Source organism: Corapipo altera, unplaced genomic scaffold (genome assembly GCF_003945725.1).
Source record: "Corapipo altera isolate COAL_440 unplaced genomic scaffold, ASM394572v1 48b, whole genome shotgun sequence".
Classification (NCBI taxonomy): Eukaryota; Metazoa; Chordata; class Aves; order Passeriformes; family Pipridae; genus Corapipo; species Corapipo altera.
Window position 1 is genome coordinate 14,937,737 of NW_020884884.1, and position 12,417 is coordinate 14,950,153.

General features: G+C 38.5%; 1 protein-coding gene across 9 annotated transcripts in view; it reads right to left on the minus strand.

Moving 5' to 3' along the window:
* The window catches only part of LTBP1 (latent transforming growth factor beta binding protein 1), a 192,850-nt gene that overhangs the window by 44,617 nt on the left and 135,816 nt on the right, over positions 1-12,417 (minus strand). For 8 of the 9 annotated variants that reach the window (XM_027641576.1, XM_027641575.1, XM_027641571.1 and 5 more), the window contains 3 exons: positions 9,436-9,558; positions 7,251-7,373; positions 1,905-2,027 (listed from right to left, as the gene is read on the minus strand). In XM_027641576.1, coding sequence (XP_027497377.1) covers positions 1,905-2,027; positions 7,251-7,373; positions 9,436-9,558 — 369 coding nt within the window. The remainder of the gene's footprint in view (positions 1-1,904; positions 2,028-7,250; positions 7,374-9,435; positions 9,559-12,417) is intronic. The other variant, XM_027641572.1, reaches the window with a different exon arrangement.

Here is a 12,417-nt window from a genome sequence, read left to right on the forward strand (position 1 = left end):
CATTAAGGAACTATCACTTTCATATCAATTACCATTCACATTGTAATTGTATTTTTGTATTTTGCTTTACAAAAACCTATTAAGATGCATTCAGTACCACGCTGAGCTCAAACACAAATTTACAAACAAAACTTATACATGTAGCTTATTCATCCATCATCACAATACTAGAACGTCTCATTCTTAACTGTATCTTTTGTTGCTTAGATTCTGTCTGTTGTTACAGCCATCCAAAATGCATCAAAGTAGACAGTAATTTTGATATACTAGAGAAACTATGATTTCAATACCATCATCTCAAGACCATGACATCCACTACGGAATTTTCTTTAGATACAAACTGATTCTAGCCTATGTGTAAACCTTCTAGACTTTAGCGTCCTAAAATCACGGCCATATGCAGAAAGGGAAGAGGCAGCTTGGAGAAGCTGTATCTGCATGAGGTGCCCAAGGAAAAGTCACTGCCCTGTGCTTAACACAACACCCACATGTATAAAGGTCTCCTGAATTCATAGCAAATGCAAACCAACAACTACTTCCTGAAGCTCTCTGGAAGTTGGGAAGGGCGGGAGATCGGCAATGACAAGGACAATATGGCAATATTCTTGGGACCTACACTGTTCTCAAAATTTAGCTGTCAGTTTCTTAAAACTGCTAGAAAAATATTGGAAACAGAACCAGCTGATTACACAAGGTAGAATGATGTATTAAAAAGACAGGAAAACAAAATTAGCAATGTTAGGCAAATAGAGTATAATATGTCTGAAAAAGCAAACTGCAGTTTCTCATGTTTTGGACTCTTTTCAACTTTGCTCCTTACCAAAACGCATGTTCCTAATTTCTAGTCTAGTCCAGATTCAACTTGCAGACACTGCATTCTGTGATAAATTTGCCAGTTTAATTCAATAGCTCTCTGTCTGTACTGTCTGTCTCTTAGTTGGCTCATACGTGCTTTCGGTTTTATTATATTTATCCATTTAAAATATGAAGCCTGTATCCTACTACTTTAGATGACAGAGTGAAGAGAATAGAGGGATAGCAAAACTGGCAATGATTTTAGCTTGTGATCAATTCTCTTTCATCTGCTAAAGTAAGGTCTAATACAGCACTTCTGTATGCTGAATGCAACATTTCTGGAATTAGAAAGCAGTCACATATAATACTCAGAACTTTTACAGGGAATTTACTTTGGTTGCAAAAGATCTTCAACACAGATCAGCTGGAATACAGTCTCTTAGCTGAAGTCTAAACTGTGCATAAAAGAGGAGCCAAAGCAAAGTCCAGTGTCCTGGTCCTACAGTCATTTAGAGCACGAACACGCTCTCACTTTCCAGTTCTGATACCACGATTCCTGTCTCATAAAAACGGATGGCAAAATGGAGTCGCGAGGCATGCCTGGATGTTGTGCCAACACAAAGTTGGGATCATTCAGAACTAAAACTTGGGAAGTACTTTTCTGGGTTTGGCAACGCTGACTCAGTCTCAGATAACACATTCTCTTCCTCCCCACCCATCCTCCACAAAGTACTGCAAGTGTTTTAGAAGTGAGAGAGATTTATCTAATGTGACTTGACACTAACTATACTGCTCTTGCTGTTGCATCACTAATTCACAACACACAGAAGGTTCTGTTACAATAAAAGTTTCCAGGACCTGGGAAAAGAGGAGCACTCTGTCTCTGTTAGTTCTAATATAGAATCTCTTTCAAGTTATAAAGGCTGAGACTTCAGTCACTTGAAATAATTTTTCAGCATACATTTACAGAGAGTAATACAAAATGAGTAAGACAGTACTACAAATGATGAGTTTTTCTTCCTCAGCATGATCAGTGAATATCACGAGTTACACTTACAAACTTGCACATTTATAATAATGATCCAGGTATTTTTTACAGTATTTCATACCTTGACATCCCCTGTTTGCTATCTGCTGGAAACCATCTGGACAAGTGCATTTATAAGACCCATCAGTATTTATGCATTTTCCTCTAAGGCAAATATTGCTGTCTTGAAGGCATTCATCAACATCTGAAATGAAAATTCAACTGTTGAATTAGATGATGTAAAAACTGATACTAACATAGCAACTTGAAGGAACTGTGTGTATGTGTGGAAATCAAGTTTACTACAGGTTAGGATGTCCTTTTAATTTTTCTTTCATCATATCATCAAACTTCTCTTATTTCTAGAGGGTTTTGAAATTTGAGTTTGTATGTGATTTATTCCTAGCAAATACGACTCAGATGTGCCATGTGCACCTCTCACAAAAGCGTATCATAACAGTAACGCAGTTAAAAAGAAATCCAAGCAGCTGTACATTTAGAAGACAGACACAAAAAATACCTACTAATGCAAATTTGCAATATACGTCTTTAGACACGTTTAAACCACTACACTGAGATCCCTGGGTTGGAAGTGACTTACTCAGACATCCCCCTGAGTATGGGCGAGCCCAAGCACAGCTGGTGTGTCACACCAGACAGGACATGCCTGCGAAGACTACTCACAAAACAGCCACGTGGGCAGGAGGCCTGCAGGACATGTGCATACTGCTGTGCTAATGGGTACTTCAGGCAGTTCATGCGATGCAACACAGCCATTTCACAGGCTTAACAGCTTAGTCATGAAGCTGAATAGCTGCTTTTGCACAGTGCTGCACCCAAGTCATAAATCCAGCGGCAGAGTCTGGGCATGCAGGGTCTAGTTCCCAGCTGCCTATACACCACACTCCCAGCATCAAGCCTCAAGTCTGTAGACTCTGCCCTAGTATCTTGATATCCATGGGCTAAGTGTGCTGGCTGACACATAGCAGGAAAAGTTTCAGGATACACACTAGACATAAGGTAATCAAATATTTCAAGAACAGGACACTGGTATTGTCTCCACCCAAAGTCTTTTATTCACGTTGTCTTTCAAAGGGCTTAAAGGCAGCCCAGTGGAAGAAAAAGAGTATGGCTACTATGGGTATAGGATTAACTCAGCAAGTGCCTACATTCCAGTGACATTACACAGTTTTGGTTTCACTACAGCTAAAGATCACAAGATATTTGATGACTGTACCTCTAAGTTTTAAAAGCAAACAGAAAGTGAGAGGGTCAAACACAAAAAAGTGTCTTATAAGCAAGTTCCCTCTGCCTCAACAGTCCCCCACCTAATAATTTGCTGAGTCTATTGCTTTGATAATGTAGTGTTTCCTTTGAAAAACAGTAATCAAAGACTTTTCCCAGTGCCTTTGGTTATTCTGATTTCTTAAGCATGGATTTTTACTAATTAGAATTGTAACTTTTTCCTGTGCTGCAGGAATGAATAACAGTTGTAATTAAAAAGAGGACATGACCTCATTTCTACATTTATCTCTGGAAAGCCCACACTATATACCTCTCCTTGGGATTTAATCTATTTGATAAAAATAAGAAATAGGGATAGCTTTCTTACATAAATGAATGTTATTGAAGATAAAACTGTACTTAATGTTGACAAAGTTGTGACCTTTAGACACCACACATTTTATAATGATTTTCAACAGAGAAATAAATTGTGGCTTATTTAAAAAGCAACTGATTTTGACCAGGATCATGAGAAAAAACTAATGACTCCCTTGTGCTAAGTTAATGCCAAGTCTCACAAGAAGAAGGTGCCTTCTGCCAAATTCAGTCAAAATGCATTATTTTCCATATAGGATGCAAACCTCCCTTTCTCTGATGCAACTCTTCATAGATCCTATAGCTGCTGTAAGAGAATCTCCAGAAAAGTCAGAAAGTAACTCACGCTTGAGTGCTTTTCACCACCCTTTACACATGCGTCTGAGTGTTTTGGCCACAAAAATCTCTGAAAGCTCTTAGAAGAACACTGGAGCCTCTTATGTTTCAGACAGACTTTCTTGCAGTAATCCGAATTCTTTGAGATTTACAGTCTGTATTTACATCCCGCTGGTGCACATTCCTGCTTCCTGTAAGTTGAAACAAGGACTCACAAGTGCACTCACACTTTGTGTTCCCTCTTATTCAGAGCAAGACTGAGCAGATAAGTCTCAATGTCACTTAATCTCAAGAACAAGATGCTGAATGAGCGACTAAGGCAGAAAGAAGATAAACGTGCATGTGGGCGTGTATCTTGCAGACCTCTGACTACCAAGGAAGTAACCTCTTTTTCTATCTTCAAGTGGAAGGTTTCCAAGCAGGTAATAGCAAGTCTCTGGAGGTACCACAGAAGGAAAAAGTTCCTCAGCCTTGGATATACAGGGTATACAGGCATTTACATTAGGAATGGACATATGGATTATTGCTCTCAAACAGAACTGAACGACTGAAGGCCTCAGTCCAACTTTCTTATTTTCTGAAGAGTTCAGCACAAGGATGCACATAGAGCGCATATACACTTGTATAAACCAATGTATATAACAGTTATTTGCAAATAACCTCTATTCTTAAACATGTAAAATATTGTGCAAAGACTTCCAGACAAAAACTTGAGCCAGAGAGTTGCAAAAATTGCAGCCGAAAATGAACACAGCATAATTCTGCCAAATTCTGCAATACCGCTAGAAGTCTGCACAAGTTATAATGATCACACGAGCAAACTCCTTCTTGAGTAGCTACATCTTTAAGAAAACTTCTGAACTAGAAGAAATCCTAATTAAACAAACACATTTCTTGCAAGTGTTTTGCCAATCACTTTGGCTTTGCGGCATCATACATTTTTGGGTATCCTCTGATGTGACAAATGCCCATACCTGACGCTTTGAGAAACTGGACAGACCTTGAACCACTTTGTTCTTTCCAGACAACTGCGCTGTGCTATACTTACAGTTTTTGTCATCTCTTTCTTGCTTTCTCTGTGAAGTGTTAGAAAACATTCAGGTAAATAGGCTAGTCCAAAGATCAGAGGCCATTATGCAGAGAAACACTGGATGTCTTGTCAAGGTGATTTTGTCTTCATGGAAACTCCGCCCTGTAGTTCACACACACATCTGGTTGGAGTAATAGTCACAAGGAAAGCCATGTTCATGAAGATGGGAACATGGTTATGAAGCTGACGACCTTCACTGATATAAAAATAATACAAGATTTAAACTGTAGCCAACTGAGTTCCCTAAATGTGCACTGAATACTTCAAGGAGCCGTCAAAAATAATTCCATTACAAGGTGAGGAAAAACAAGAGAGTTGAATGTATAGCAGCTAAAACAGTAGCACCAACCATTCCTACTGACATAAGAACAAGTACAGTCTGTTTAAACTTAGTTTCCAAGGTGCAAAAAGCAGTCTGCAATATCCTATACTTCAGAAAATTTTGAAGGGATATAATAAAAGCACAGAAGAATTCCTTCCACTTCAAGAGATTAATAGATTTTGTGGGGGAGTTGTAATATTTACGAAAAGTTTCAGTGAACAAACTGTCTCTACAGAAATTAATCCCTCTGTCACTGGGTGGAGAAGCTCTAGATTTGGTTGCAGACTTGCAAATGAGGCAAAGATTCTGGGGTGAGGGAGCAGTTTTAACGTTTTTCCTTGTTTGATCCAATCCCTCTTCTTTTGCTTTGAAGAGTCCAAAATTATTTTGTCTTGAAAACTGCCTTTGAACAAGATCAAGAAAAAGTTGAAAATAAAGCATGGACCATGATCCTGACAGGCCAGGTGATGGAGAGCTGCAACAGTTACCATGACTTCTTGGGATGCATGAAATGCACCAAAGCAGTCTGAAGAGAAGTTTGGAATCTCATCTGCTGAAGAGCAGGCTAGATGACTAGTTGTCAGGAATGATTCCTATTTCCGTTTTGCCTTTGGGAGGCAGGAAGAGCCATGATCCCTTTCACCACATTTTTCTTCGATTCTTGACACGGTATCTCTGCATCTGCTGCAATTCATGAAGATCTTGAAGCCAGATGAGAGCAAAATTCTTTGACACAAGTTTCACAAGCCTTGCATCATCAGCCCACATTTCTTGAAGCTGATGCAAGTGATGCTGGTACTCACCAGGAATTCTGAAAAGCTTGTGTTAAATTCTTCCACAAATGTATTCTTCAAATAGGTCAGTACCAAAGAGTAGCAGTGCGCTACGGAGATTTTATGAGATTATCCTCATTCCTTGTTGGTGAGAACTTCAAGAGGTGCTGTCACTCATTTTCACAATCCAGTATAATCACTGATGATAAAGTCCTTTATAGGTTTGTCGCGAGAAAACAGCATTAAGTTGGCTCAGAGGGAACTGCTTTTTTGCCTGGCTCACTTGAAGAGGAGGATTCATGACTTTCTGCTGTGAGGGAGAAGGTGAGCCTTCCTGTATGGAGGACAACCTAGCAGCAGAACACTATTTGGTAGAAGAGCAGTAAGAAGCTGTATCTTCCATGGTATCAGCAGTTACAGAAAGCACACTAGAGGCCGAAAAGATTTTATGCGCTAATACCACATGTACAGTGAGATCTTAACTGAGGTTAAGTTTCCTGCTGCTAGCGTGAGATAAGAAAGCAACTGAGTTACAATCTTTTCTGAAGATCACCAGTAAGTAATTTTACATGCACAAGGTGACCATGAGTAGTACAGCAGACATACCATATCAGGTGTTATAGCCAATGACAGAGAAGAGGGAGTTGCTTTGAAACGATGCACTAGAAAAAGTCAGTTTGCCAATTACTGGACAAATAAATTGTTCTACTCGAGACACAATAGAAACACAACACTGCTCCCTACATTTACTGTACATACATCTTTCACCTCTTACTTTTGTTTTTACGTGCTCAGTACATAGGTCACGGTGGAAGCTGTGACCTCCAGCAGATCCACTGGAGCCCATCTTACACTATATACTTTCTCCTGCCAGTGCACATGTGATCGTCAGGCTGGCTCCGGGTTCCCAAAATCAGCTAGAGAAGAAGTTTTAACTTACTAGGCCCCCATGAGAATAGCATCTGCTGGCAGAAGTTTTTATAATATGGAACCTCTGTGTCAGAATATAAACAACAAGGTTTGGAAAGGTTTAATTGTTTTCAGTAATAATGTCAACTGCTTTTCCAGTCTTACTGTTGGAAACACATGTTCCGATTTCTTGTATATGGAAAGATGACAGGGACTATTTCTAAGAATCCATTAATTATGTGGCTGTGTAGGTGGGGATTACTGAAGGTTGACATTATAGAGAAAGAAAGAGAAGCAACACATATTTCTGCTCTGTTCTCAAGAGAGTTCATGCCTATAGGTGAAATACTCAAGATCTTACTGAAAAAATGAATCAGTAGCTTAAGACCCTAAGCTTACCCTCACACTGATCTCCAGCAGATGATAATGAGTACCCTTGGCTACAAATGCATCTGAAAGATCCTTCTGTGTTCCTGCAGTGTCCATTTGTACAGAGCGATCGGTGCTGGCATTCATTAATATCTGCAGCAGAAGAGACAGTGAAAATGTAACACATGAAAATACCCATTACTAATCAAATGGTGCAAAGATCAATTCTGAACAAAACAGCAAAGTAGAGTGCCAATATCCAGTACTGCTTCTCTTGTTCTTATTTATTAACAAATACAGACAGTCAATATGATGCACAAAATTATATGAAATTGCAGACTGCATGTTTTCCTTGAGATGACCGTGTTCAGCATTCTCTCCTGTAGTGTCAACTTATCCCTCAGTGCCCAAATGGGTACACACAGACTCACAAATACACACACAGGCTGCCTGAGAGCTGCTTTTGTTTCTATTGTATCTGGCAAAGGTAACAAGTCAGTCACTTCAGTGAGTCAGCAAAACTCACAAAATACTTTCCAGCAGGATCATCACCTTTTAACAGGGTGTGGTTTTCAGATGCACACTGACAGGCTGTTCCCCTGTTAAGTTGTACATTAAGGCTCCTTAAAATACTTGCCTTGTAACAGTATTAGTCATCTAAGTGGAGGGAAATGTCTCTTTGCTTCCACAACACTGCTAATCCCTCTGTGCTTCAGTTCTCATAAACTGGGGTCAGCCTGAGTTAACAGATGGAATTGAATACCAAAGTTAAATTTTCCTATGGAAAACTCAAAGTATTGGCGGGGAGTGGCACTTTGAATTCAGAACATAGCACATGTCTTGTTTGAGCTAGGAAGCTTGTTTTCCCTCCGTTATTTATAAAATCTTCATTAAGAACCCATAATTAAATTGATATGGTATGTTCTTAGTCACTTCTAGCATTTAGGCATGGCTGAGTGTCTTTCTGAAAATACACTTCAATTCAAACAGGAGAAAACAACTCAATGAGGTTTTTCAGGTCTCTGCTATGGATATGTAGTCTGACCTCTTAAGTAATGGTCTTTTACAACTACAGAAGTTTAGAATTTAAGGATCATTGAAAGCTGTGGGGCTGCATGAAGCATCTGGGCATGTGTACGGGTGCACTTTAAGAGAACAGTCTGCACATGCCAGCTCAGTTTGGCAAGGGCTCTTTTCCATGAAAGGCTCAGAGGAAGCAGTCAAATTTTGTCTACATATTTTCCCCAAGACCAGTCTGCTGTGCGTCCTGAACAGCACATTTAACTCACTCAAGACACATAACTTACACTGATGTTTTGTTTCAAACTTCCCGACAAATTTACACGAATGATCATTTAGTTTTATTGTAACATTTTTAGCACTCAGAAGTCTGCAAGTGTTGGTGCTGTACAGAGACACTTAGGGAAGGGTGAGGGAAAGGGAAAAGACGAAAATCCAGCATCTGACAAGAAACATAGAAGTTTCTGTGTGCTTCCACAGCCTGGAGACACTGTCCCAGATCTTCACCATTAGGGAGAAGTTTCAAGTCCCCTCTCCTTAAGGAGAGGAATATTCATACCTCCTGTACACATGCTAGGTTCTCTCTGACTACTTCACTCCAACATCAGACCTAATTTTGTTCCACTGGAGCAGTCCCAACGGGAATTTTAGACATGGAAGAAATGTGGAAACTGACACTTTGGAGGTACAGGTACTGTTCTTAGAAATATGACACCAAATTCTCTCTCTTACAATGTATCACTGGAATTGTAGTGACACCAATGCAAGCAGCAGCTCAGTGTTAACTAACACTGTTGAGTTTCAAAAGGAAGGAGCCTAGGTTTTTTGATTCCACTCACCCTCATTGAAGAAAAAAAAGATAAATAGAAAGAAAAGCAATTAAGGTAGCAAAAGCCACCATCCCCAAACCCCCAAAATGCCAGATATCCCAAGGGTTTTGCAGAAATTTCAATTTAGCAACATAAATATTACTACATGTTCTTGATTGGCTTTATAACACGTCAAAATCTACAATGTGATGATGGAAGCCATAAAATGGAAATACATATTCTTATATTTTGGGGTTTTTAGCATTGGTGTAGTACATCCGGTGTTTCTCCATTAAAAGGAAGATGCAAAAAAAAAAAAAAAAGATGAAAAACATTATCTAAAAGGTAAGTACAACCTTATGAATTTTGATCATATTATTTCCTACCTTCACACTGATCCTTTGATGCAGAGAGTTTGAAACCCTGACCACAAATACATCTGAAAGATCCCTCGAGATTTTCACAATGTCCATTTGTACAGAGATTGCCATACTGACATTCATTTATATCTGTGAAAAGAAAGAAAGCACAAGTATAAAAGTAACTTGGGTACAACCACCTTTCAGTTGAGCTTGGGAATTTATTCAAATTCTGCCATAAGCATGGCTATAATTCCTGAGGAATTTCCATGGGATTTCTGCACTTTATTCAGATCCCTTTGTAAGGCTAATCTACATATGGAACAAAGAACTCCACAGGATTATAAAAAAATATTCCCAGTCACAAACCATCCTTTATTTAGAAGGACTTGAAAGAAACTTTTTTTCTATAAGCTACCCCCTAGACACCTACTTTCATCATTCTCTGACAGAAGGGTATTAACTAGATGGGCCACTTTCCTTAGTCAACATGAAAATTGCCATGTTACTATTTAAGAATAATTTTCAAGAATTCCTTCTGAATGCAATTTGTATAAATCAACAAAACAGAAATTGGGTATAGAAAGAAATGAAATATTCTGTTATAAATGCAGCTAGAATTAATTCTGTATTCTAAAATAACAATTACTGTTTTTTTCCTAGCAGTGGTTTTCACTTAAAAAAATGAAAGTTTAATTTTCAAATTTCATTTATTTATTTTGGGGCTGTAGTCAACAGCAAGCATGTGTCCCTGTTTGTATGGAAAAAGCTGTATTTTTTTAGCTTCACTGATGCAGAAAAAGAACTACATTTTTGGTGCTTTTATGTGCCAGAAATCATATTACTCCCAATTATCCTGTCTTTTACCACCAGAAAGCACACAAACCTCATCAACATAAAAGCCAGCAGATTGTTTGAAGCACTTGAGATATTTAGGCAGCTGTATCACAGGGAAAGCTGGAAAAAGATTAGACATCTTTAAATCATCATCATAGCTGCTATTAGCTATTGTGAATATGTGCAGTAACTATTTTCTTCATATGTATTTATCACTCACGGTTCGTTACAAGCTCCTGTACCATCTGACTTTGACAAAGCCCATCTTTCCCCAGACACAAACAAAATCACCATTATCATCCATATTTCAAATGACCTACAGTTCTTGTTTCCTCACTTAAGTCTCTAACTGTAAATAAGATGTCCTGTTGCCAAGAAGATGAAGTGGCATCCTCCCAGAAACAACAGTACAGATTCACAGGTGCTCTGCTGTGGCAGTTCAGTAGGTGTTACCTTTCTTCAAGGCTAATTTCTCAGATCCCTACTACTGCAAAATGTGCCTGCTCTACAAAACACAACCTTTGCTCTTAACATATATGATCAATGCTCTAATTGTAGAATCTGTTAAAAGGCACAGAGCCTAATTCACCAGTCAAGCACACAAACTTCCAGCTGAACAACAAACCTGCTTCTTACAAATTCATTTCCATCTATTTCTCTCTAATCTGCTTGAAAAAGAAACCTGCAATGCTATTTCCGATTTTTGGATGGGACTCAAAGATCAAAAGGCTTCCCCATAATGCCAGCAGAAAAACAGGAACAGAATCTAAATCTTCTGAGACGAAATCCAGACCTGTAAGTCATTCTATTGAAGCTCCTTACAGTATGGCTAAAGGTACATGGATTAGCCCCACTGACCTGTTGATATCTTCTAATGGAGTCCTTAAAGCTGTACAAGCTGAATATTGATAGTTAACCACAGAGTTCTAAAATCCACCACAATGACAAACATGAGGCGATCTAGAGAGCTTTGTCAATCTATTTTTTTAATTTGTTCATCATCACACAGAAGTGTGCTCTAGATACATTATGATACATGAATTTATTTGAATGTGCAAATGTAGAGAGAGAAAAATAAATCAGTGATTGAAAGTAAGCTTAAAAACCAACTATTTCAAATAGTCCCATGTACAACACAAATGCATTGTAAGACCTGGGACAGTGGCAATTTCAAGACAATGAGGAGGCAAGGTGCGCAGGTGCCACTTTTTTCTTCCAATATGCATTGGGTATTCCCACCTAAACTCCAACTGATGGTATTCTACCCAAGTTTGAAGCAAACTGATTGGTTTGCCTTAATGAAACAAAAGTGGCTATGTTCCTGGCTTTAAACCCTGGAAAATTACAATATAAATGGCATCAAAGAACTGTAGAATCATTACAGCAGATTTTCTATGGCATAAAGTGCAAGCAGAGGAATAAAGTGAGGTAAAAAAAATACAGCATTGGGGAAAACCAGCAGAGCTGCGACTGACCTAAATTAACAAGAGACACAAATGAATTTATGGAACAATGGACTTACATATCCTTCAAAGATAATGGGAAATATTTTCCTTTCTAGTGTATTTAAGCTGTACAATATTGCAGAGCTACAGATTTAAGACAAACTGCCTGCATTACATTTTCTGAAATGTGTATGGCTCATTTCCAATATGATGTAAGTCTAGGATAAACAAAAAATCAACTGATCACATCATTAATGAAGTGAGTGAGAATGTCTAGGCTTAGAACATTTCATAAAACAAATGAAAAAAGGGAAACTACATGCAGTAATACAAGTAAAAAAGTTTCAGTAACTTGGAACCAAGACATGACTTAGTTCTGTTTGTAAATCTGAGCAAAGCAATGACTTCTCTCATTTTGCTCCTACTAACCAGGTCAGCAAGAATGAAGCAAGTGAAAGTTAGGCCATGGCATTTTCAACCAGGCTATTTTTATAAATAGGTACAGAAATCAAGCTTGATATTGAGAAAGAACACAGAATTAAACAAACATTTTTGCAAAAAAGGAGTTAATTAAGAGGAAACTGTTCTAACAGAGTATACGTGCCACAGTCTTCGCAAGGGCAGCAGGGATCCAGGCAGGTGGGAAGGAACAGAAAGATGAGTGGGGAGTAATCTGTGCCAAGTGAAGCCCATTAATTTGTTGTAAACATTTCATATCTTGCTACAA